General features: G+C 36.7%; 2 protein-coding genes across 2 annotated transcripts; both read left to right on the top strand.

Moving 5' to 3' along the window:
- Positions 1–1,312: 1,312 nt before the first annotated feature.
- Positions 1,313–12,359, top strand: LOC103711111 (protein XAP5 CIRCADIAN TIMEKEEPER). Its single transcript, XM_008797118.4, has 12 exons — positions 1,313–1,572; positions 4,313–4,378; positions 4,491–4,555; positions 4,651–4,763; positions 8,902–8,983; positions 9,100–9,176; positions 9,259–9,320; positions 9,419–9,550; positions 9,660–9,713; positions 10,451–10,516; positions 11,802–11,876; positions 12,029–12,359. The coding sequence occupies exons 1-12, from the start codon at positions 1,402–1,404 to the stop codon at positions 12,077–12,079; spliced, it is 1,014 nt and encodes a 337-aa protein (XP_008795340.1). The 5' UTR covers positions 1,313–1,401; the 3' UTR covers positions 12,080–12,359.
- A 5,433-nt stretch (positions 12,360–17,792) lies between these two features.
- Positions 17,793–19,394, top strand: LOC103711110 (U-box domain-containing protein 21). The gene has a single exon (XM_008797117.4). It carries the CDS (start codon positions 17,923–17,925, stop codon positions 19,261–19,263), a length of 1,341 nt encoding a protein of 446 aa, XP_008795339.1. The 5' UTR covers positions 17,793–17,922; the 3' UTR covers positions 19,264–19,394.
- Positions 19,395–24,327: the final 4,933 nt, after the last annotated feature.

Genomic DNA, 24,327 nt, shown 5'->3' with positions numbered 1-24,327 from the left:
TTTTCTTTCAGCAAGAAAGGGAAGTGGTCTAACTGTAACTTTTGATAGTGGAACTAGTAAAAAAAATGGATGCTCTATAAACCAATCGAAGGAAACGAGGCATCTATCTAGCTTCACTAAGGAGGGGAGTTCTTGATGATTTGAACCAGGCGTAGTGGAGATGACTATATCTGTTGATGAAAGAGTTAAATCCTGTGGAAGCTGCAATATTATTTTGGGCTCCTCTTCTTTCTGATGACAAATAAGCCCTTACGCTTGATAGCTAAGATCATGAAGTTCGCCATGGTACCTGAATGACCAAGTTCACCTGCAGAGAAAAGTAACCATAATGGCCATAAATTTCATTACAAAATGTTCTCATGGGAGGAGAGAAGACCAGAAACCTGCCTCTGTTGAGCTTCCTCATGGACCATCTATGCCTTCCCATGTTTATGATCTTACCTATATATGGTGACATGGGTGCACTTGCTCGTCTAAGCAAAGGCGAAGTTATTTATATAATTGCATCTTCTCTAAGAGCTTTGAACCAAGGCCAGGAGCGACATACGCCTTTGCAAGAATAAGAGGTCAAAATTGAACATTCCAGGTTTTCTTTTTTATCGTTTTTCAAGGAACAATCATAGGAGATGATAAACTCCATCATATGACAAATAAGGGAGCTCGGTCGGAATATCTTGGACTATATCTACAACTCAAGCAAACCAATTCTTAATCCCAAAATAGTTGGAATCGACTGCATAAATATTTTCTTCCCATTTAATTTTGTTTATAGCTGCATTTTCTGAAAGATGTAGCGATATCTAATTATTTCTTACCATATCATCTCATCTCATGTAATGTTCGTTTTGCCTCTACCCTTCTTTTATTCTCTATTTATCAAATTATTTTTTTGAACTAGTGCGGTCTACATTGTACGTGTCTAAATTTTTTAAATTTTTATTCTCTCAATTTGTCAGCTGATACGAATGAACGGGTGAGGCTCGTCTTTTTGATTTGCCCTATCACGAAGATAAGTAGGTTAGGAGTAGATTTCCGGATTGATTGCGACTAACATCAGGGATAAGAAGCTTCTCAATAATTAGATCCAGGTTGATGTTGTACTGATACTAACTTCAAAAATAGCAAGAAGTAGACTGATAAAAATTTATAGGAAATTATTTAATAAATCATATATATATGACGTATCAGCGGGTTGGAATCCGATTAGCTAGTGAGAGCACACCACACACCCGACCCGAAGCCGAAGCCGAAGCCGAACCCAAAACCTGACCAGCTTCGACTTATATAAGCAGCTATCCAGCCCTCCATCGAGTCGAGCCTCGTGAGGGGTGGAAAGAGCGCAAGGAAGAAGGGCAGGCCGAGGAGGAGCAGCGAGAGCGAGAGAGAGAAAGAGAGCGGAAGATGGCGGGGATGGGGGATGGGTACGTGGGCACGGCCCAGGACGCGGTGAGGATCCGGCGGCTGGAGAAGCAGCGCGAGGCGGAGCGCCGCAAGATCGAGGAGCTCAAGAATAAGACCGCCTCCGCCGGCGGCCAGACCGGTCTCCTCCAGTTCGGCTCCAGCACCTCCGAGGTATTAATTCCATCTCTCTCGCTCGTTCTCTACCATTTCCTACCTACCTTAGGCTTTGATTTTTTTTTTCTCCGCCTTCATGATTTTTTTTAATAGGTTATCGATTTTTAATGCTAAATAATCACAGAATTTGATGAAGAACTGCTACTATTGCTTTGTCGATACAGTTCTTCAGGATAATTAATGAATTAGGTGTTACAGCTCTTGGAATGAATGTTTATAGCGAGTATAAATAAAAAAATTGGATTTTGGTAGGAAGAAAAGCTAATATAGGTCGATGTATAAAAGAGAATTCGCGGTCGTGATGAAAGTATGGGATGCACAAGAGCAAAGCAGGGGACTTCTGCTTCAGATCATCTTGGGCATAAAGTTTTTGCGATTCTCATAGCAAAATGGGATAAGGTCGAGGGAGTAGGGTTTCCCCATGAAACTCTTTCTTCCGAGATCCTATTCCACGAGAATGGAAGTGTCCCGCAGAGTTTGATGGCATCCACTGTGGGATTATATTTTTGTGAATCGGAGGCCTTGATTGTCTTATGTTGCTTTAAATTTAAGTAAATTGCCTGCTGGATTACAAATTGGGGCTTCCCCAAGAGTATGTTTAGACTACAACTAGTTTATATATCTTTACAAAATTTAAGTCCAATGTAGGGAATTAGGATTTTTCTATTCTTACTCATAGTACCTCCATGCTTCTATCACTATATTTATTCCCCCTTGGTTGTCCCATTTTGCTAGGCTTCACATCATTAAGCATTTAGGTTTGGAAATTTGCCAATCTCAAGGTAGTTAACCATAGCCTAGCCTTGTTTTTTGTGCTTGGGTCATGCTTGGATGTGGTTTAAGATCTTGTATAAAATTTTGGCTAGGTTTGACCTTGGTTCAGAGTATTTTTATTTAATACATGAGCTAAAGTGAAGCTTTTTTGGGCTCAACCTTCTCAAGAGGGAAGTGAGCGAGCATGAGTTGGGAGAGGGTTGGGTAGTATGGCAATGGCTAGGATCAAAGCTAAGACTGAAAAGGCTAGAAATGCATTTGGCATGGGGGTCTGGTGCAAAGATGAATATGGATAGAAAGGAGAGGATCTAAGGAGTGGAGGGGAGGAATAAGAAGGGCAAGAAAAAGTAGCAAGGGGTTATGGTTTTCTCATGTAAGAAACATAAATAGTGTGTACATCAAATATGTTCTATATTGTATGAATTTAGTCGTTGGGCTAGGTGAGAGGCTGCCCCTACTTCGACCAAATTTCAAGTTAGATAAACCCCAAATTGACCTTACTGATGCATGGATGCTCTACCGGATGATGCTAATTAATTTTAGGTTGACCCTTTTTGATGTATGAGTTTAAAATTAGGCCTTTGGATTAAAAGGAAACCATTTAGGAGGTATGCCTTGATTTAGTGTCATTTTGCTGTTTTTAAGTCAATGTCATGTCTACTTGTAGTTGCCTTAGTTGTTTTAATTTTTTTTCCTCTTTCTCTTCCCCTACCCATTTCTTTTGGAAAAGAGAGATACATCAGCAGCAAGGTTTGCCATCTCGATACCGGACCCCATATCTGTACCATTCTATTATAATGTGGGGATGCTAGGGTTGAAAGCGGGTCAGACTATATCGGACTGTATTTGTTTTTGTATCTGATTCGGATTAGATTTAGATACTGTTTTTTTGGTCCGATCGGATTCGGATAGTCAGTTCAAAAATTTTTCAAATATGGATACACATGATTTTTTCGGATTCGGATCCGGTTTTAGATATCCGTATAACAAGAGTAAGTGAAAAGAAGAAGTTTAAGTTAAGTTAAATCAAGAAACCAATTAAGTGATTAACCAAATCTAAACTAAAAGAAATTTAGATATTGAATGACCATCACTTAAGATAGTAATCCAAATACGAAATAGCTGATTCAAATAAAATCCTTTGAATCACCCCATATGCCTGAAAAGCTCCAATCTCTCGTTCATCCGTTTCATCCCTCTTTCTTCTTTGTCATCGTCAAGCAACCAAGGTTTTGAAGGTCTCGTCCATCTCATAGTTTCTACTTGGCGATTGCGACCGGCTATAGTCATGAGATGCCTTGGAGGCACCATAGATCACGTCTACTTTGGTGACAAGCAACCTTGAGCGGTATATTCTTTATAAAATTTTTAGTTTTTATTATTGATAAATGCTTGTTAAAATTATATTTTTTAATTGAATCTTTTTTTTATGATCATGTCTTTATTGCTAGTTTTTATCATTGAATTTTGCTTAAATTTGATTAATATCTGAAAAAGTATCTGATTTATATCTGTATTCGAGTAAAAAAATATAGATATGTTTAATATCCAATTCGTATCCGTATCCGTTTATAACATATATAGATATGCTTAATATCTGATTTGTATCATTATCCATTTATAACAAATATATATATGCTTAATATCCAATTTGTATCATTATCCGTTTATAACAAATATAGATATGCTTAAAATTTTTCTTCCTTAATCATTAAGTTTTCCCTAAATCATCTAATTATAAATTCTCTAAATCATCTAATTATGAAATATTGTTCTCTATCAACCTTCTGAATTTCTAGGTAATGAATTATCTTGCATGTTTCACTTAAATTGATTCTATTTGATGTTATAGCTGGGCATGTTTGATTCCAGATACTTTCCGCATCTTCTATGTGTTTATGAATACTTCTGCACCTTTCTCTAGTATTTACAACTGACTTATGTTTGTTGGACTGGGTTTCAGATTCTTGAGACTGCTTTTAAAAAGGAAACTGTTGGTCTAGTAACAAGGGAACAATATGTTGAGAAGGTAAGGGGGCCCCATCATTTTACTGCATCAAACTACAAATTCTTATGTTGATTCTTGGGTAAAAAAAAAGGACATGTATCCCAGGTACTTATTAATGTTTTCTTTTTGGTAGAGAGTTAACATCCGGAACAAAATTGAGGAGGAAGAGAAAGAGAAGCTTCAAAAATTGCAAAAAGAGTGGGTTGAGTTTTTTCTGAATTTCTTCTTTTTATGATGTTACAAGGCTTTAAGTGACATAGTTCTTATATTAAATATGTTTGTTGACTGTCTAGGGAAGAAGAACTTGAGTTACAAAAACGGAAAAAGAGGAGGATAAAGGGAGATCCACGACTATCCTTTGCTGATGATATTGAGAATGGAAGTGATGAGGACGATGCAGAAAATAGTGCGCTCATTTCTCTTGTATCTTTCAATATGTTTGCTGTTGTACATGCCTACTGGAAAACCATGCTAACTCACAAACTTTCTAATATAATTTGTTATTTTTTCCTGTAATTTTTCGAACTGTTGGTTTCATAAAATCTTGATTCTCCTTCTTATACATTTTCTGGAGATCTCTCTTTTATGTTGTTTTGTTCTGCATTATATGTACTTATCAGCATTTGGTTGAAATATCATGCTCACTTTTCAAAATCAATTTATTCGATCAATTTTATTCTGAATAAATGATCACAGTTTTGAACAAGATTTCAAGTCCAGCTGCAAATACCATGCTAGGCCAATGTTGTGTGTTAAGTTAACACCACCCCTGTTTACGTTTTAAAATTTTAAACTAAATCCTTTTTTTTTCAATTCCACATGGTGCAACAAAAATATCATGTTGTGCAGGCTGCTGACACCAAAACCTGTATCCTTAATTTTGTACATGCACTGTATGACCTTGATGGTGGGACACAATCACTGTATAGATTATCCTTTTCTGGCTTAATATAATTTTTAAAAAGAGTTCTCTACCACATATTCAAAAAGAAAAGGAAAGAAAAAAGTGGGAGCCGAAGGACTTGCAACACTAATTTATTGATTTTTCTTCCTTATTAATTACAAAATTATTGATTAAGAAGAACAAATAAATCCTATGAAGTTCCAATAGAATGATGGAATAATGGCTGAATCTTCAGTGAACATTGAATAGTCAATTTCTAGATTGAGCCTATGCAATCTGATGGAAATATCAAATGAGCAGGTTTGGAGGATTATGGAGAATCTTTGAGATTCTTATAAGTGAACAAAGTTCATGAAATGAATTGAGAACAAGTCAAAGAGAACTCTTAGGATGGAGAGTAGAGGAGGCTTTTAACGTGTAATTTGACAGTGTAAGGAATATGGGGGGCCTAGTAGTGTTATGAAGGAGCAATATGGTTATGTTAAAAAAAGCGCTGATCACTCAACTAATTTGATTTAATGATGTCAATGATATTCACATTTATGGATGAGCAGTATTTCTACTTGCTTAAGTAAGTTGCTTGCCTTAGTTCTTGGCACTTGGATATGCTTGTTGGCCTAACGTATCTCTAGTTGGTCAGAACTACTATGGAAATAGCATAAGTAGTAGTGCTGTTTTCTTAATCAGCAACCACGGACAATAATGCAACACCCTAATCAATGGTTGGCCAAAGAAAGGAGGATTAATAGGGTTATATTGATTTAGATGATTGTCCTGAACTGGGACAAAGACAGTTCTGGAACCTTTTCTAATTTAAAGTGAGAAAGAGAGTAGGATAAACTACCTAGTGATTTCAGTGGTCGAGATATACTAGTAGACAATGTAAATAGAGCTAATGAGCTACAGGAAAAGGGTGTTTTGAAGCTTCAAAGTTCAGATCAATACGTTTATGGTGATTGTTCATGGATTTTGGAAACAGTGCATGGAAAAGGAGGATTAATAGGGTTAATTGACTTGGGTGATTGTCCTGAACTGGGACAAAGACAGTTCTGGAACCTTTTCTAATTTAAAGCAAGAAAGAGAGTAGAATAAACTGCCCATTGGTTTCAGTGGTCGAGATATACTAGTAAAAAGGTCAGATTAATACAATTATTGTAATTGTGCATGGATTTTGGAAACCGTGCATAGAAATATAATGAATCAAGTAAGAAATAAGGAACTAAATGGGAATATTATTGTATAATAGGGTTTACATTCATTGGAGGAATTGTTATGGTGCCTATTGATTCAGCAATGCATAAAAATAGTAGTCTTGGATCATGTCAAACCCAAATCTTAAATCTGGGTGCAGTGCAATAATTCCAGGGAAAATAGCAATACACAACGAGAGGTGTATTTATATGTATATGCATGTACAGTGTATATATGTATGTACATACACACATACAAACATATATAGAGAGAGGTTTTCTTTACCAAACTATACGACCTAGTACCGGCCGTGCCGTACTAGTATAGGATGACAGCTTAATACAGCACTCTACTGGCACAAGGTACAATTGCAGTCTCACTGCTAGCAGCATACCATATATCAGTAGAAGGACATATATCATACCAACCCGTACCGTTCTAGTAAGCTACCAGAAAGGTGCCTTGTAATTGTACGACAAACCTTGATGGAGAGAGAGGAGAAAGAAGAAAAGTATAGCAAAGAGATGGGAGAAACAACTATACCAAGCTTTCAACTTTATGCTCCTCTCAAAAATAACCCAATTACCAATATCCTAACAACTAGTGGTAACACTCTTATATAGGTTAAAAGTCAACCACAAAGTTACCTACATGAATCTAGTTAGGAGTCTACAACCAAGAAAAAAAATCATCATTTGTTGGTAAATCTAACTATAGTGGGAATCAAGTTACGCTATTTCAGTATCGGGCCTCATATCGGTGCCATCCTATTATTGTATTGGTACACCCCGTACGAGGGCCGATTTGGTAATACTGAGTGTCGGTACGCCCTCTATACCATGTACCGTTACTGAACCAGTACGATATAGTATGCTCCATACCGTCTGGTTTGGTACTGTATGGCATACCTTGGTGGGAATAGCATGGCAAATAGGGCAACAAATAATGCCCTATTTGTAACCTGTCAAATAAAGAGAAACAAAGTAGACATGCTTGGGATGTTTCCATTTTCTAATCTAAAACAAATTAGGAAAAAACTATTAAAACTAGGATACTAACAAATAAAGAAAAACAAAGTACATATGCCTAGGATACTAACATTTTCTAATATGAAATAACTCAGGAAAAAGTATTAAAAATAGGATCGGCAATCAAGTTCTAGAATCTTTGATTGTTGAACTTCTCAAAATCTGTGAATAATATGGGCTTTTGGGTGAATAATTGGAACTCTGATGCTAGCCCAATTTTGTGCCCAAGACTTGGATGCATATTTGATTGCTTCCTTTGGTTGTTCGATCATTCAATCAAGCTCTTGTCCAAAACAATGAGCTAATGGTTTCTTTTCAAATCTCTCATGCTACTGCATCTTATGACTTTTGCACCCAAGGAAATAAATGTCTTTCCTCCACAGAAATTACATCAAGTGCCAATCTTTTGATAACTTGACTTCATCATGTTAAGGAAGGAACCTAGAATATCATTTCCTCTTGAAGCCACACATTTAATGAGAACATTTTAAGCTTTATCACTTGCAAATTTCAAGCCAGCATGAATCTGATCTATAGGTCTCCATATTAATTAAAATAGGACTTGGTGCAGCCTTATATTGTTGTTGTACATTACAGTAAAGAGATCATTGTCTACCCAACAAGATATGATGCAGTTTTACTAGCAGCACATTGCACTACACTATATTGATGAGTCCATACACCATATTGATGGGTCCATCTCCTAAATTAAGTGACCAAACACTTCTTATTTGAATTGGGATTGTTTAGTTAACTGAGGATATTTTTATCAAAATCATGACATCTTCATTCCAAAAGAAGTCTGCACATGTTGCTAGGTTGTGCAATTAATAAGGTTCTCCTCTTCTATCAAGTTCTCTTTCACTAGTTGCGTCTAACTGATAATGTGCCTGCTGGCATGTAAGTTGGAAGCACAAAGCTTCATGACTGTCTTCATGTCATCCCATGACTTATTTAATGTCTATTATGGTACTTAATCTACAACATCCTTGCCGTCCCTTTCAATTTCACTTGATCATGCTCTTCTATAGTATAAAACAATGGAGCTAATGGCATCTTTCACTTTCAGTTTTGGAGTTTTAGATGAAACTTCACGCCATGCAGTAGCATTAAATAGTGTAGATATTAGGTGTATTCAATTTTGTATATGCTTGTATAAGTGATAATGCATGCTGCAACAATAATAAATCCAACAAAGTGTGTACCTGAATGTATTTTAATTTCCAATGAAATGACACCGAAACTAGAACAAGGTTGTTAGGAAATCTTCCTATATCTGATGCTGTTTATTATAACTATTCTCTTATTATTTCTTATAAATTCAGGATGTAGTGTTCTATTTGAAAATGATGATAAATTACATTGAAACATGTTAGTTTATCTTGTGTTCCTTTCAACTTACAACACTTATCTGTGTACAGAAGAAAATCAAGAGATAAAAAAGCCTGTCCTTGTTAAAGTCAGGAAAGATCCAACTGTTGAGACGAGCTTTTTACCTGACAGGTGTGGCATATACTTAGTTGCATTTGCTGGTATTGTGAAAGAAGCAATATAGTGTTATTATATCACTTGCTTGGGTTTTAATTTCTGAGTTGGCGGTGCCAAGAATGATCTTTCAGAGAGAGAGAAGCAGAGGAGCAAGCAGTGCGAGAACAATTGCGCAGGCAGTGGCTTCGTGAGCAGGAAATGATTAAAAGTATCACCATGTTCTAGTGGCGTTGCTATCTTGTGGTTGCTAATTAATGTAATATGCTAAACTTCTTTCTACTGCAATTCAGATGAGCCTCTAGAAATTACTTATAGCTACTGGGATGGAGCAGGCCACAGAAGAGTGATCCAGGCTAGTAAATTTGTTCTCGATCTCAGTGATCTGCCCTGGGCTCTGTTATTATTGCTGATGGATTTCCACTAGAATTCATTAGTTATTTGGGTTCTTAGGTTCGCAAAGGTGATACCATTGGAGAATTCCTTCGAGCTGTTCAGCAGCAACTTGCACCTGAGTTTAGAGAGATACGGACAACATCAGTGGAGAACCTGCTCTACGTGAAAGAAGATTTGATCATTCCTCATGTAACTTATTTTCTCAACTTTTATTATTCCTCTTGGTCATACTCTTATGCTATGTTTGGTTATGCAAATCTAATTTGCCTTCCTTTATACTATGTGTTTTAAATCTCAGCAACACAGTTTTTACGAGTTAATCATCAACAAAGCAAGGGGAAAGAGTGGACCGGTAATGCTTAGCTTGTAAATATTCAATTATTTTATCTGCAGTTCTTACTGTTAAATTGCCACGCGTTTCTGGTTAACTTTCCTATTTGCAGATCTCTATAATTTTTCTTTTTTAACATTTTTTATTAGGTATATACAAGATAATGGGCACTTTTAGCTGAACTGGAGGGTTCTTATTGTGGTGCTATAGGTCTTCTAAATTGTGGATGAATTCTCTATAGTCTACAAGTAAAAAGGAAAATCATTGATCTAACTTTACTGTGATAATTTGGGCCATTTCTGGTCTATAATTGCTAGCTCATGGGGTCAGCAGATTGAAATAACTTGCATTTCTTACAAAAGTGTATGAGCAGTTGTTTCTTTTTCTCAAAATGTCAGTGTCATATGTTAATCTTTGATAGCTGGAATTCAGTATGTAAACTTTGCATTTCGTATGACAATTTTGTAATCCTCATGGGAAGGTAGTGAGTTCCTTTCCTGAATATTATTTCAGTCTTTCACTATCTTGTCAGCTAGTTGAAGCAATTACTTAATCTTTGGATATTGTAGTTTTCTCTTGGTTACATGGAAAATAACTGCCATAATATCTGCTCATATAAATAAACAATGACAGTTTTCTTGTCCTTTTTAATCTCTATAACCATAATGCTTGTTTTAACAATAATTGTTTTTTTTTTTTTTTTGAAACTCGCCTTGTTTGAAGTGTATAACTTGCTCCCTTCTCTCTTTTTTTTCCAGCTTTTCCACTTTGATGTTCACGAGGATGTGCGAACAATTGCTGACGCAACAATAGAGAAAGATGAGGTATATTCTACCCATTCAGCCTTTTATTAGTTTTCCTAAATAAAATTTAAGCTAAGCAACTTTGGCCTGAATCAATAAATTTTAGCTTGACTTATTATTTATGTGATTGGATTGTATTTCTTGATGTCATTAGCTGAACGTAAGCAGAATGAGGATGTTGATATAGATGTATGGTAGAGCTAGCAAGGATATTGGGAGGAACAAGTATGTCAAGGGTAAAACTGATGAGAATGGATCCGCATAGTATGAGATTGTATAAAAAAATCCTAGGGGACTTCAGTAAGGAAAGGGTGCTTGAATATCTCTCAAAAGGATTTCATAAGAGGAGGGAGAAAACTTCGAGTAAGGTGGGTGGATGTTGATAAAAGGATTCGAAAAGCTTGAAATAATATTAAAAATCATATCAAATAGGAATGCTTGGCAAAGGACTCATAAGACCAGCTTTGGATATTCTGGACAAGGCTTGATTGTTATGGTTATTTTGGCTAATGTAATTTCCATGCTGTATAACTCATACCAAGGCATATTCGTAAATCCAACATTTTAGACCCTCAGCCTTGGCCTTGTGTATCTTAAGAAGTGGGAGGCTTAATATCCGGACGTCACCTCTGCACTTCAATGATCATGTTTTTTAGAAGAAACTGTTCGCTACAGCCCAAGCCAATATCTGACCATAGTAGAACCACCTGGCTATGGCAGCCCCTATCAGATGCTTCTTGTCCATCTTCATTTAGTCATCCATCAATAGCTGCTTAGCTGTTGGGTCTGGGTAGGCACATGGATTGAATGATGAATGGTGGGACCTAATCTGGTGTTCTTTCCCTTTTCCTTTTGAAATGAACTGAATAGGGATCTGATGCCTCCACCACTGTCGCTAACCAAATCCGATGTAGCTCAATGATGCCTCTATCTATATGCCTTCTCCTAGATGCACAGGACCTACCACCCATCTCGTAGTGCGAAGGTTCACTGATATCTCATGGTCTCATATTCTCACTATGCCTGCTCAAAGAGTTGGATGGCCTTGCACATCAATACCCTCCAAATCATCAGGATCAAACTACTTATACACTTCATAATCAGCATCGCTGATAGGCTGATTGTCGGTCTCGGCTACCCTGCGGTCCTGTCGAGCTTGCTCACTTCTAACCACCTGCTTCACTTCCTTCAAGCTCTGCAAGTGGCAACATTAGTTAGACCTTGGATCCACTTTTTGAAATTCAGGTTTAAGTTACAGTTTGGCTTAATTGTTGTTTTACACTAATTTCGGCTCTCGTGTTTGCAGTCCCATGCTGGCAAGGTCGTGGAGAGGCATTGGTATGAGAAAAACAAGCACATATTCCCTGCTTCAAGATGGGAGGTACATCTCTTCCTTGCTCTTTTCGCGCTCTGTGCCCGTCACTTTTCTAGGTCAATGGACAACGAGATGGTTTTGGATTTGTGTGGGTTCTGTCCCTTATTTTTTTTTCTACCAGCACCATTAAAACTGTGATCTTGTATGTTGTTCTCCAGATATATGATCCAACAAAGAAGTGGGAGCGCTACACAATTCACGGCGATTAACTAGAACATGGATTGGAGCCAAGATTTGACTCTGTCTTTCTATGGGTCATATTTAAGGGAATAGGAAAGTTCCCTGTTCTACTAAGGGCTGTTTGGCTGAATTTTCTATTTTCTATTGTATACTGGACGCAGCAGTACTCCGTAACTATGTGATGCAGAGGATTACAATTAATTTCTTAAGTTTCTTTTGCTGGTGTTCATGTGAAATATTGGACATTCAGTTCAAATGTTTCAGTAGCGATTTACTTCTTCTACTGCTTGTTCGAGAGCAGCATTCTTATTTTTACTGTCGATTTCCAGCTTGTTTTAGTTCTATGAGCCTCTGTATTAGATGGATTTTACCATTGATATTGCCAACGTCGTCAGCATTGTCCATAGGGCCGGTACTCTTGCAAACCTGGACCTAACCTTGGTTCATCTATGAATTGATGAGGTAATGGGTCCAGACACGTTTCTGACTAATTGTCTGGATTTTTATGTATGATATTAGTTTTATTTTTTCACCCTTCAATTTCTAAACTTGATTCTTTATAATATAAATTAATAGGGCACTTAAGAACGATCATATGTTAGAATGGTTTGATGCACCAAATTTTAGATTAAGTGTATTTTTTCAATTATTTGTCAATCGTCGTTAAATAGTTTCTATCAAATGTTTGTTGCTTATGATTTTATTTTTTGGATTATATGATTGAATATTTTATTGATAAACTTTCAGCGTATGGGTGTGTTTGGTCTGATTAATTTTTTAAAGATAAATGTTTGGTACATGGTAAGAATATGAGGCAACTCGAAGATTTGATGGGTTTTATGTCATTTTTATTAAATAAGTCTAGTCTACCTAAACCCATCCAATCCTTTAATGGATTATATACAGTATAAAACTTAGACCTAAGGCCCAACGAGTTTGGGAATAACAATTGATAAGGAATCCATAAAACTTCTCCAATCCATATTCGAACTCGTTTAAAATTTTATAAATTATATATACATATATATATATATATATATATATATATATATATAAGGGTTTTTTTATATGTTACCCTCCAAAATTTATAAAATTGTATGAATATTTTCGTAAAATTGCTATTTGCATGTATACTCTCATAAAATATTTATTTTGCATATATATATACCTTTCTTTTATATATATGTATGTATATGTAACTATACTATCTAACACCATTAAAATATAAACGATTTAAATTTAAAATGACTGAATTATCCTTATAGGTAGACGCACAAAAAAGAAACTTTATAAGGATACATATGCAAATAGTAACTTTGTGAGGATATTCATGCAATTACACATATTTAAGAGGGTATACACTTAAAAACAATCCAATAAAAGATGATCAAGATTCGGTAAAGATAATTCAGTTAATTTTAATTAAAAAAGATGATAAAAAAAGATTAATATTATCATGTCATATGATCTCATGTTAATATAAACTATTATAAAATGAATCATTTTGCTTTTATGAAATTCTCATGTTAAAAAAAAACAATTCAATATTTACAAATCACTAAAAAATACTTTATTAATCTAAGCATCTATAATTAATTTAAATTTGATATTTTTTAATCTTTTAAAAATAATAAAGAGTATATAGATGTCATAGATTCAATAATAATTATATCAAAATCAAATGAAGAATAATATTACCAAAATAATCGCCTAATATTCCAAAGCTAAGTGATTTATTGTTTAGATGCCGCTGAAGAGGGTTTATCTAAGAGCCCAAATCCTCTAGTGTGTGTATTTTGCATTGTAGAGTATTTGACAGTGCTCGATAGCCACTATCAGAAGATGGACAGCTATCAAACTAGATGGTCGTGTCTTATGCGGTGCATTACCATTAATATCCATCCATCTTTTAATAACAGGCATCAAACATTGTACAGTATTTAGTGGTGCAAACAATCCACTGCAGAAGATCTAGGATCTTTATCTAAAGCCTTTCCTAGTATTTGCAAACCTCTTGGCAGCTTCTCCTAGTGGTAACCGCCTAAAGGTGGTTCCAAGCACATCCCTCTTGGTGGTTGTTCCATTTTTTCCCAGTAAGGGTGGCTTCTTATTGAAAGTTGCTTCTTGTATGGCTACCATTTCTTATACTCTGATCCAATCTGGAAAGAAGATTTCTTTCAACCCGCTCAACTCAGATCTCTTAAAAGATAAGTAGAAGAAGATAGAAGAATTGTGAAAGTAGAGCTTAAGTTTTCTTTTCTTTCATTGATGATTAAAAAAATCGAGGTACATAACCACTATTTATAATGGTGAGGGTGGTCCACCCTTACACAATTTAGGTCAAATTCCTCTTTCTAATCCTAGTAGAACTCTCTTTCCTCTTCCTGGTCCTAATAGGATTCTCTTTCCTAAAATAAACATCACTAGTAGAAATCTTCTAAAACAAATGTTAAAATTTTTAAGGTGATGGATATCAACTTCTACATCAACTCTGTCTTCTATCGCTCTGCCTAATTTTTCTAGGATAGAGAGCTACGCCTAGACAAATTTTACTTGAAAAGAAAACTTTCACTTTGACCGGCCCGTTTTAGACCCCAAACGATAAAATATGTGTTTGATTGCTAGGGGCACCGTCCCCTGAAGGGTGTGGCATCATGTTGTAAATCTTGAAAAACTGCTCGATTAAAATTAAAAAAAAAAAAGATCATCTCAATCGGACGTTATATAACCAAGTTATGTCCTCCAAACATTTGCTTTGCGACTAGGCTATTCAGCTCTGCTTGTAGTGGCCAGAGTAGTTCACATCGATCTAGAGATTCTTCTAAAACATGCTCTGAAAGTAAATGATCACTGCACAGAAGATTTTGCGACAAGTAATCACTATCTGTTCGCTTGATGGGTAGCAACAAATTTGCCTATCATCTATCTGCGCCTACCACGCCCTTGCATTCTTTCACCAAACACTCTTCTAGAATATTATCTATGTTATTAATCTTTTTATCATACTATTCTCCATCATGTAATAATATCACACATGTGAGTTGGGTTTTGGCGAATTAGCATATTTAATCTCTACTTGAAACTTGCATGTTCTAGCAGAAAATATAATTGGCTGTATGCTGAGGAAGTGGCCTCTATACTATGATCTTGGCCTCCTCTCCATCCCTTTTCAAGGTCCTGGGGCTGAAGGGGTCTGGTTTGCCACTCCCGCAGGTGCATCGTGAAGGAAACTAAAGATGCGTTCCATCTGGAGAAAGGATGATGCAAATTTTCTAAGATAAAACCTGTCTCATTCTTTCATTAATCTCAAAAAGCTAAAGTCACCAAACACTCTTTTAGAAGATAATCTATGTTATTATTAGAGAATCAAGTATGCAAATCCAAACATCTAGATACTTATTGTAGGTCTTGGTTGAGTGATATGAAGAAATGGGGTCCTCACTATTAAGGCTTTAAAACCAGGTGAAGAAGAAGATAGGATCGGGTTGACTAAATTCGAAAGCTTTTTGATCTATAGATGCTTCCTGCCTAGAAGTTCTTGGATGGTCGAGCATGCCATAAAAGGATTACCAATACCTCCATAGATTCTTACTTACCTTCTAACCCCCTAGTGTGGGGAATTTTCATTTCTCCTATGATCTACATGTTTATTTTTAAGCCTTTTAAATGGATTCGCAAGCAAACCTTGAACCAAGAACCTAAACATGCCTTCCATTTACATTCAAAATATTTTATGTTTTAAAATTATCATGTTCTCATTAGGAGCTCTTGAATGTCATCTGAATGAGAAGACCTTTTCATTTAAGGAAAATGAATGACTACAAGATCATTTGAGAAAGACCAAGCATGATAAACACTAGAGCAAGAGACAAATACTAAATGCTATATCAAAAATACATGACTAAGAGCCCCCTGATACATGACCATATATGGTTTTGTTATTGTGATAGCCCAATGAAGTCCTCTTCATCCTTTTATGTTAAATAAAATAGCTAAACAAACAATGACCCTTTGGACAATAACTACCAGTAAATTTCTTCAAGAACCATCTCTCATTGGACAATGAATTTGTACAAGAGCGATATAGAAGCTCTTGCATGACTTCCCATATGAATGACAAGTGGTCGGTTATGATTTCTTCAAAATATCATGCATTAGTATGTAACCACCTAATCTCAATTGATGCAATATTAAGACTAATTTATTATAATTAGTTGATATTGACTTTTTTAAAATGAAAAGAATAGAATATATGCCATTCACTAGACATGCAATGCCATTCAAAAACAATGTCCAAGTCACATAGAAAACTACAACTTGAGGCTATTTTTCTAATCTGTATCTTAACTTGGCCCAATTTTCTTTGCCACCATTAAAACAACTCATGAGGGAAGACCAGTACAGCTCAATCAAATTGGTTAGATGAGAAATGAACAACGCGACCTCAGCTGTATACCAGTGGCTAAATTTGAGCTCATCAACATGACAACCCGACCGTCGTCTCCTAGCGTGGTGCATGTTAATCATGCTGGCCTAATTCAATCCAACTTTATCCGCATCGAGTTTGGCTGTACATCTCACAAAATTAGGCCTATTAGGTTTGGCCGACTTAGGGATTCGTTGGATAATCTTGTAGATATATCCTATAGGAATCAGGCTGTTGGCCTATCCAGCTCGGCATTTTCTACTAGTCTACCAAAGTTTTGATATTAATTAGATAGTGGTATTGGAAATAGCAATTGATATTAGATACCTATTTTTCATATATATAGCTAATAGATTACCTCTAAAAAAATGACCAAAATTGAGAGAGTGTCACTATAATTTTTCCATAAAAGTATGTACAAATATGAAATTGCATAGACTCAAGAGATGCACTTGAAAGTATTTGGTGCCAAATACTTTTTATTCAAAAATAATGAATGATCATTCAGAATGAAAATTAGCATATTATTACATCCAAAGAAAAGAAAATCAGCATGTTATTGATCATGATCTAAAATATATAAAATATTTGAAAACTAATTTTTTATTTGGATCTGTCTTGCCCATACATCAAGCTGGCCCAAAAAGAAAAGAATAGTAGCAATTTATGGCATGAATTATATAATTTATACTTTCAAATCACCAATTTCGATTTAAATATTCTAAATATATTTATATAATAAATTTCATCTAATTTAAATATTTCTAAACTATAGATCAAACTGAAAAATAATATTATATTGTCAAATAGAAAAATACTCATCTTTGGTTTGCAATCAATATAAATATCATAGATCCTGCCTGTATGTATATACGCATGCATATGCATGCATAAGCTAAAATTGCTATTTCAAAAAAGCTTAAAAGGTTTATATTGAACCTAACTGTATTTATTTTGGAACCATCAATAATAATGCTAAATCTTTACCTTATCTATAGATTTATTGGCGAAATTATGTACCGATATGCACCATAAGATCATCTTCAAAATTTGTGCATGCCTGGATGACCACCGACTGGTTGACTCTGGCTTGGTCAAGCGCGGGTCAAATTTGCAACTCGCATTTAAACTCCTTACCGACTCTTTACAAAAATAATAAAATATTCAAGACCTTATACCGTTTCCGCGGCTCACAACGTTCAACGGTCAAAATTCAAAGCTTCGGCCTCTGCTCCATCCTTTGAACCCTTCCGCGTTTACAACGCTATTTGAGACTTCTCCCGGTTCCCATTCTCCTCCAAAGTCTAAATCCTCTCTCGCACATATACAAATACCCCTTTGCTCTCTTCCTCCTCATCCTCATCCCAAGTCCGAGTCCTCTGAATCCATCTTGTTCCATTCTAGCTCCTTCATAGCCTCCCTTTCTCTTCTTCTCGCTGTCTTACCATGGCCACAACTTGGAGGGCCCTGAAACGCGGCCAGAAGATCCCCTTCGTCAAGAGGAGCCCCGTCGGGAATCCGTTCATGGAGCCATCGATCCCGACGCATTTCCGCTGCCCGATATCGCTTGACCTCATGAAGGATCCGGTGACCGTGTCCACCGGAATCACCTACGATCGACAGAGCATCGAGACATGGTTCGAGCATGGGAACCAGACATGCCCGGTCACCAACATGGTGCTAAAGAGCGAAGACCTCATTCCCAACCACTCGCTAAGGAGGATGATACAAGATTGGTGCGTCGCGAATCGCTCGTTAGGCGTGGAAAGAATACCCACGCCGAGGATCCCGGCGAGTCCGGCTCAGGTAGCGGAGCTGCTATCGGAGATCGCTTCAGCCAGCCGGCGGGGAGACCATGCCCGGTGCCGAGAGTTGGTGGGAAAGATCAAAGCTTTGGGGAGGGAGAGCGAGCGGAACCGGCGGTGCATCGTCTCGGGTGGTGCTGGCCGTGTCCTCTCTGCCTCTTTCAGTGAATTGGCTGCAGGATCTCTTGAGAGCTCAACCTCAGGAGTATTGGAGGAGATCCTGTCGGCGCTGGCTGCTTTCTCTCCACTTGATGAGGTGGCTCGCCGGCAGCTTGGATCACCGGAGTCTCTGAAATCCTTCGTCTCGATCCTAAATTCCAGAGATTTGGCAGGAAGGCTTAACGCTGTCTTGATGCTAAAAGAGCTCGTCTCTTCGTTCGATACCGACCGCATCAATGTCGTGGCAGAGACCGAAGGATTGATCGAAGCATTGGTCAAGCTCATCGAGAAGCCCATTTCACCTCAAACAACAAAGGCCTCTTTGGTGGTTACCTTCTATTTGCTTTCCTCGAGGGGCGAGAAGGCGGCCATGAAGTTTGTGGAGATGGGGTTGGTCTCCCTTCTTCTAGAGATCCTTGTTGATTCCGATAAGAGTATGTGCGAGAAGGCCCTTGCAGTCCTTGATGGAGTTCTTAAGTGCAAGAAAGCCAGAGATACAGCTTATGATCATTCACTGGCCATGCCCGTCTTGGTTAAGAAGATGTTTCGGGTTTCGGACATGGCCACCGAGTTTGCCGTCTCGGCCCTGTGGAAGCTCTGCCGGAGTTACAACCAGGAAAGAGGGGAGAGAGAAGGGGAAGGATGCTTGGTGGAGGCTCTGCAAGTGGGGGCATTTCAGAAGCTGCTGCTCCTACTGCAGGTGGGATGCACTGGTGCAACCAAAGGGAAGGCAAGCGAGCTGTTGAAGCTTTTGAATGGCTTCAGGGGAAGAGGGGAATGCATTGAAACTGTGGATTTGAAAGGACTAAAGAGACCCTTCTAATCTTTCACATGATTGATACAGGAGGAAAAGAGAGAACATGTAGACTTTTTAGATTTTGTGAATATTCAGTGGACAAAGATACACAGATTGTTTTGTTAGAGAATACAAATAAATCCATTGTTTCCTGCAAAGTAAAATGGTTTGTGATGTCTTTAAAAAATGGGTGCTATTGTAGTGATTCTACGATCTATGGCATATAGAACTAATAGCTTGCCTTATTAGTTATTATAGCCATAGTCACAATTTCTGAATTACATGATAATTCAATCACTATTGATGGATTACTCAACAACATAATGATTCTAGTCAAATTATTATCCAAATTTAATGATTAATATAATGGTTACTAACATTAGTTTTCTTCTGATTGTTCTGATTTTTGATCATAAACTTCCTTGTGCTATTCTGTTTAATCTATGACACTTAATTGGCATTCTCTTCTTGTACTGTTCGCATCCCACATGCACTTGTGCATGATCAAAATTACTTCTACCAAGGGTTTTTGTTTTAGTCGTATTAATAATTCTGAACTATTTCTAAAATTTATCTCTTTTAGTCTAATCATTTTACCCATATTATATCTTTATCATTCAATGCCAATTAAGTGTCATAGATTAAACAGAATAGCACAAGGAAACAAACATATCAAATGTTAATTTGAATAGCAGGAAGAAAAGTAGTCCATCTCCCTTCTAATTCTTAATTTTCTGATGGCAATGGAGGCCAAAATTGTTAAGCCTGGAGTAAAAGTTGTTACTTGAATATCTAGATTACCAAGACATTTGATTTCTGAACCAAATTTCAGATGCTGGAAAGTTGGATCCCAGCTGGTCTAATTACAGTTATCCTCATTATTCTGAAAAAACTATAGTTATCATCATCTTGGTCATTTTGTAATGATATCTAGCACTCGCCAACACAAGTTAATATAAAACATGCAGTCCTAGTTATTGTCTGGGTGGATCTAAACTAATATTTTTGCAAGATCGCAGCAGATATGGCTTCCAGATCTTAGCTAATATTTTCTTGGCACTTTTTTCTTCTCTCTCTTATTATTATAGATTTTTTGGAAACTTATTAATATTAAAACCAACAAACAAATTGATATATAACTAGTCCAAAATATTTTTCTTTATATTTTCTTTCCTTGCTTCGTTTTCTGTTTTTAATTGAATTCCTCTGAGGTTATCCCCTTCACCTCCTTGCTATCATTTCATAAATTTAATCAAATTCTGGTCCTTCTACACCATGCTCCTTACAATGAAAAATGATAGCTACTCCTAATTTTGCACTATAATTTCTTGTATAACACCAGTCTCTTTCAGTATTCTGGTCGTCCTTGTACCTTTGCTAAGATAGTCGAAGTTTGAAACAATGTATGTGATTACAAATATATGACCAATTCAAATGTTGAACTTCTAACATGTTACATCTAAGCAAGTTTTACGTGGTCGGTTGGAACCACAGTAAGACAGCAAGCAGTGGTCAACGCGTTCGGTCGGTATTTGGCTTAGTCAGCACCACAAAGGACGGCGCCTGATTCCTTCCTCATTCAACAGCTAACTATGGACTGGGAACCAACTGAGTCAGGAGAGGACTTGTTCAAGGGTGGTTCTATATACACCCCCCCTATTGCTAAGGACACCCCCCAAAAACCAAAAAAAAAAATACCCAAACTAACCTTTAGTGTAATTACCATATTGCTCTTGAAATTTTCTCATACACCCCCCCTTCCTCCTCCTCCGTTTCGTTTTGAAAAGAAAAAAAAAACACCCCTCAAACCCCCCTTAAACCCCTCGATCCATTTACATCGTTTAGGCGATCTTTGAAGGAGATTTAAGCCCCATTCGAAGCATGGACAAGCAACTAGTGATTTGGGACGAAGAATCGGCCGCAAAGGTACGTGTTCCACCTTATTTCGAAATTTTTTTTTTTTCACGGTTCGTGCTCCGTTCGGCACTGGATCGCCGAACAAAAGGCTTCTGTTCAGCTGAACAGTGCCGAACAGAAGCCTTCTGTTCGGCAACCCTCAACCGAACAGATCTGTTCGGCTGCACAGTGCCGAACAGAAGGCTTCTGTCCGGCACTGTTCAGCCGAACAGAAGCCTTTTGTTCGGCGATCCAGTGCCGAACGGAGCACGAACCGTGAAAAAAAAAAATTTCGGGAGAAGCCGGCGAGGTGGTTCCGGGAGAAGCCGGCGAGGTGGTCGGAGATCGGGAGAATGCCGGCGACGAGAGGGAGAAGGGGGAACGGGGGGGTTTTGGGCGTTGGCGAGGTGTTTTGGAGGGGAAGAGCGGGGTGGGGGGGGTTTGGGGGGTGTAGAGAGCAATTTAGGTGAGGGGGTGGGGAGGGTGGGGGGTAATTTAGGAATTTTTAATTATTTAGGGGTGTCCTTAGCAAATGGGGGGGTGTAGAGAGTATTTAATTTTTTTTTAATTTTTGGGGGGTGTCCTGAGCAATAGGGGGGGTGTATATAGAACCACCCCTTGTTCAACTCCAAGGGGTTGCATCTGACGCCATTTGGTGTTCTTTTGCCCACGGATCCAGCTCAATATTATTATCAGGTGGAAGGAATGCCCGGCTGGCTGACACTGCTGTGGCTGGACTCTGGAGTGAGGGATTAACAGCTGAAACTTGAAGACTGGCTATCAAATTCCCTTGTTAAAAGGAGAATGGTTTGTAGTGCTTGCTGCATACAAGCAAACTCTGTATTTCTCTAATGTTTTAATGGAGGATAAGACGACTAGTTAATAACCGGTTTAACAACTAACCTCAATTAAGAAGGACCATGTGATGGAGAGATAGGTCCTACCATATGGGATTTATTGTCGGCGGAATTTACATCAAGAAATTACTATGTTGCTAATTTGTATATTAATTTATATTTTCCAAAAGCAATATTATAAAAGAAAAAATTATAAAGCAAAAACTTAAAAAAATTAAAAAGATCTTGCCTAGATCAAAGTGTATGAGGTGCATTTTCCTAAGAACATGATTCACCTCTACATTCGGGTTCCTGCTCAAAGTCCGATTTCCATTTAAGCAAGAGGTCTTATTTTCACATATCTGATGTGGGACTAAAAAAAATAGAAGGTGTTTTAAAATATTTAAACCAACTAAAATTTTAAGGGATAATGTTGGTTTATTTTTAAAATTTAAATCTTTTTCAAATTAAAACTCCAACAATTCTCTATAAAAGATTTAAATTTTTGAAAGTCAAAAAGTATGATATTTGGGCAAGTTATACTATGCAATGGATGAGGCATTCCATGGCCTTGAACTTCACTTAATATTGATTGTATTTATCTGAAGGAACTGTAGTGGATTATATCTTGAACTTCTGCCGAGCTTTTACTCATCGGATTTCATATTTTTTACTTTTAAAAATAAAAATAGGAAAAAACTGGTACCAAATTGGGTTTATGCAAAATTTATTACCATAAAAGTAGAAGATTGGTTTTAAGTAGGAACAAAGGAGTATGACCAATTATCCAGTTGAGAAAAGGGTCAGGGTATTTTGCATAAATTATAAAGATATATATATTACTTTATATAAATTAAATATTTAAAATATTTATTGCATTTATGGATTTGTTTGTTAAAAAAAATTTCGGATATTGGAAATAACATGGTCCTAATATTCAATAATGATAATATTTCTTAAATTTCAAAAATATTAGAATAAGTATTTATTTTAAACAAAAAAAATCTCATGCACTTGTAATGCAGATGAGGGGGAGCATGAATTATGTGATCGTCCATCAAGTACAAGTGATTTATTTCAAGAAGGGTTGTTTGATGAATAGTTATGATCAATCTTGAAAGTTTCAATTAGATATAATATTGTATTTATGTAAGAGAAAAAAGAAAATATATGAACTTATCTAATCAAATATATTTTATAATTTATAACTAGATAAAATATTTTGTATTGTATATGAAATGATAAAAAAATCACTCTTCTCTTTCTTTATAGGCACATTCTGAAAGGTTGAAGAGGAGGATTTCGGGTACTTACATGTTGATCCTTTGCTTTATTAAATAATTGATCATCAACAATGTTCAAGACAATCTTGTGATAGGAATTGTGGTGGCAGAGTTGAATGCATCAATTAAATCACGATCTCTATGAGTTAATTGATCTTCTCCTTTAGATTGTGAAGACATCTAAAATCTATTCACATCATCATCTACCATGGAGATAGAAGCCATCCTCGTCTCCGTCCTTCGATTAATTTTGATAATTGGAAGCTCTTCTTCCCTGTTTTTTGTGTTTCCCATGAGTCTATAATCTCAAATTCTACAGATAGGAATACCCATACAAAATTGATCCATTCGGATAGAGTGGGAAGCAAGTCCTATCCGCTCATTGCAAAGCTTTTACAAAAAATAATATACAGTTAATAAAATTGTGAAAGTAGAGCGCTCTAACCATTCTTTTTCCATTATTGAATTATAGAACTTATTACAAGTCCACTAATTTTTACTAGTGAGATTTAATTCCCCAAATCCTGCTTGAATTCTTCTTCTAGTTAAAAGAAATTAGAGGTTTCTTAAAAGAGTAACTAGTAGGAAAAATCACCTTGGAGCTAGAACTAGACTCATATATCAATTTTATCTATTATTACATCACCTAATCCGTCCTTGATTGGATGATATGACTAGGCTAAAGATTACTAGAAACATAAAATTTCGTTTGATCGGGTATTTTAGAGAAACGAAATCATCTAGAGCTTGATGCACTCATAGCTAGTCACTACATCATAGATCTTGAAATTACCCAATTTTTTTTAAAAAACAAAGAACCACCAAAAGCGGACCAATATTTGAGTGTTATGCCTTGTGGAAGTTTTGATGCATGAATTGTTATCTAATATAGTGCATTTTGCTCTTGAATCCGCCAAAATGCTCCAGAATAAGTTTGGTGATCCTTCTGGATCATCCCTCGCCTCCATAACCTCAAAGTCAATTTTATTGGCAACATGAATTCATCTACTCATTTGGATGGAGCAACGTACAAAAGTAAGGGGTATGTTAATGCCAGTAAACCCATACACTTGACA

This window comes from Phoenix dactylifera, unplaced genomic scaffold, assembly GCF_009389715.1.
Source record: "Phoenix dactylifera cultivar Barhee BC4 unplaced genomic scaffold, palm_55x_up_171113_PBpolish2nd_filt_p 000465F, whole genome shotgun sequence".
Lineage (NCBI taxonomy): Eukaryota > Viridiplantae > Streptophyta > Magnoliopsida > Arecales > Arecaceae > Phoenix > Phoenix dactylifera.
Note: the sequence above shows the minus strand (reverse complement) of the source record. Positions and strands in the feature narration are given on the sequence as shown.

Bases quoted from the DNA above. Each gene is read 5' to 3' on its own strand.
- LOC103711110 (XM_008797117.4), top strand. From the start codon at position 17,923: ATGGCCACAACTTGGAGGGCCCTGAAACGCGGCCAGAAGATCCCCTTC.
- LOC103711111 (XM_008797118.4), top strand. From the start codon at position 1,402: ATGGCGGGGATGGGGGATGGGTACGTGGGCACGGCCCAGGACGCGGTG. The intron at 9,177-9,258 runs GTATCACCATGT...ACTGCAATTCAG, and splicing joins TGAGCAGGAAATGATTAAAA to ATGAGCCTCTAGAAATTACT. The intron at 9,551-9,659 runs GTAACTTATTTT...TTTAAATCTCAG, and splicing joins AAGATTTGATCATTCCTCAT to CAACACAGTTTTTACGAGTT.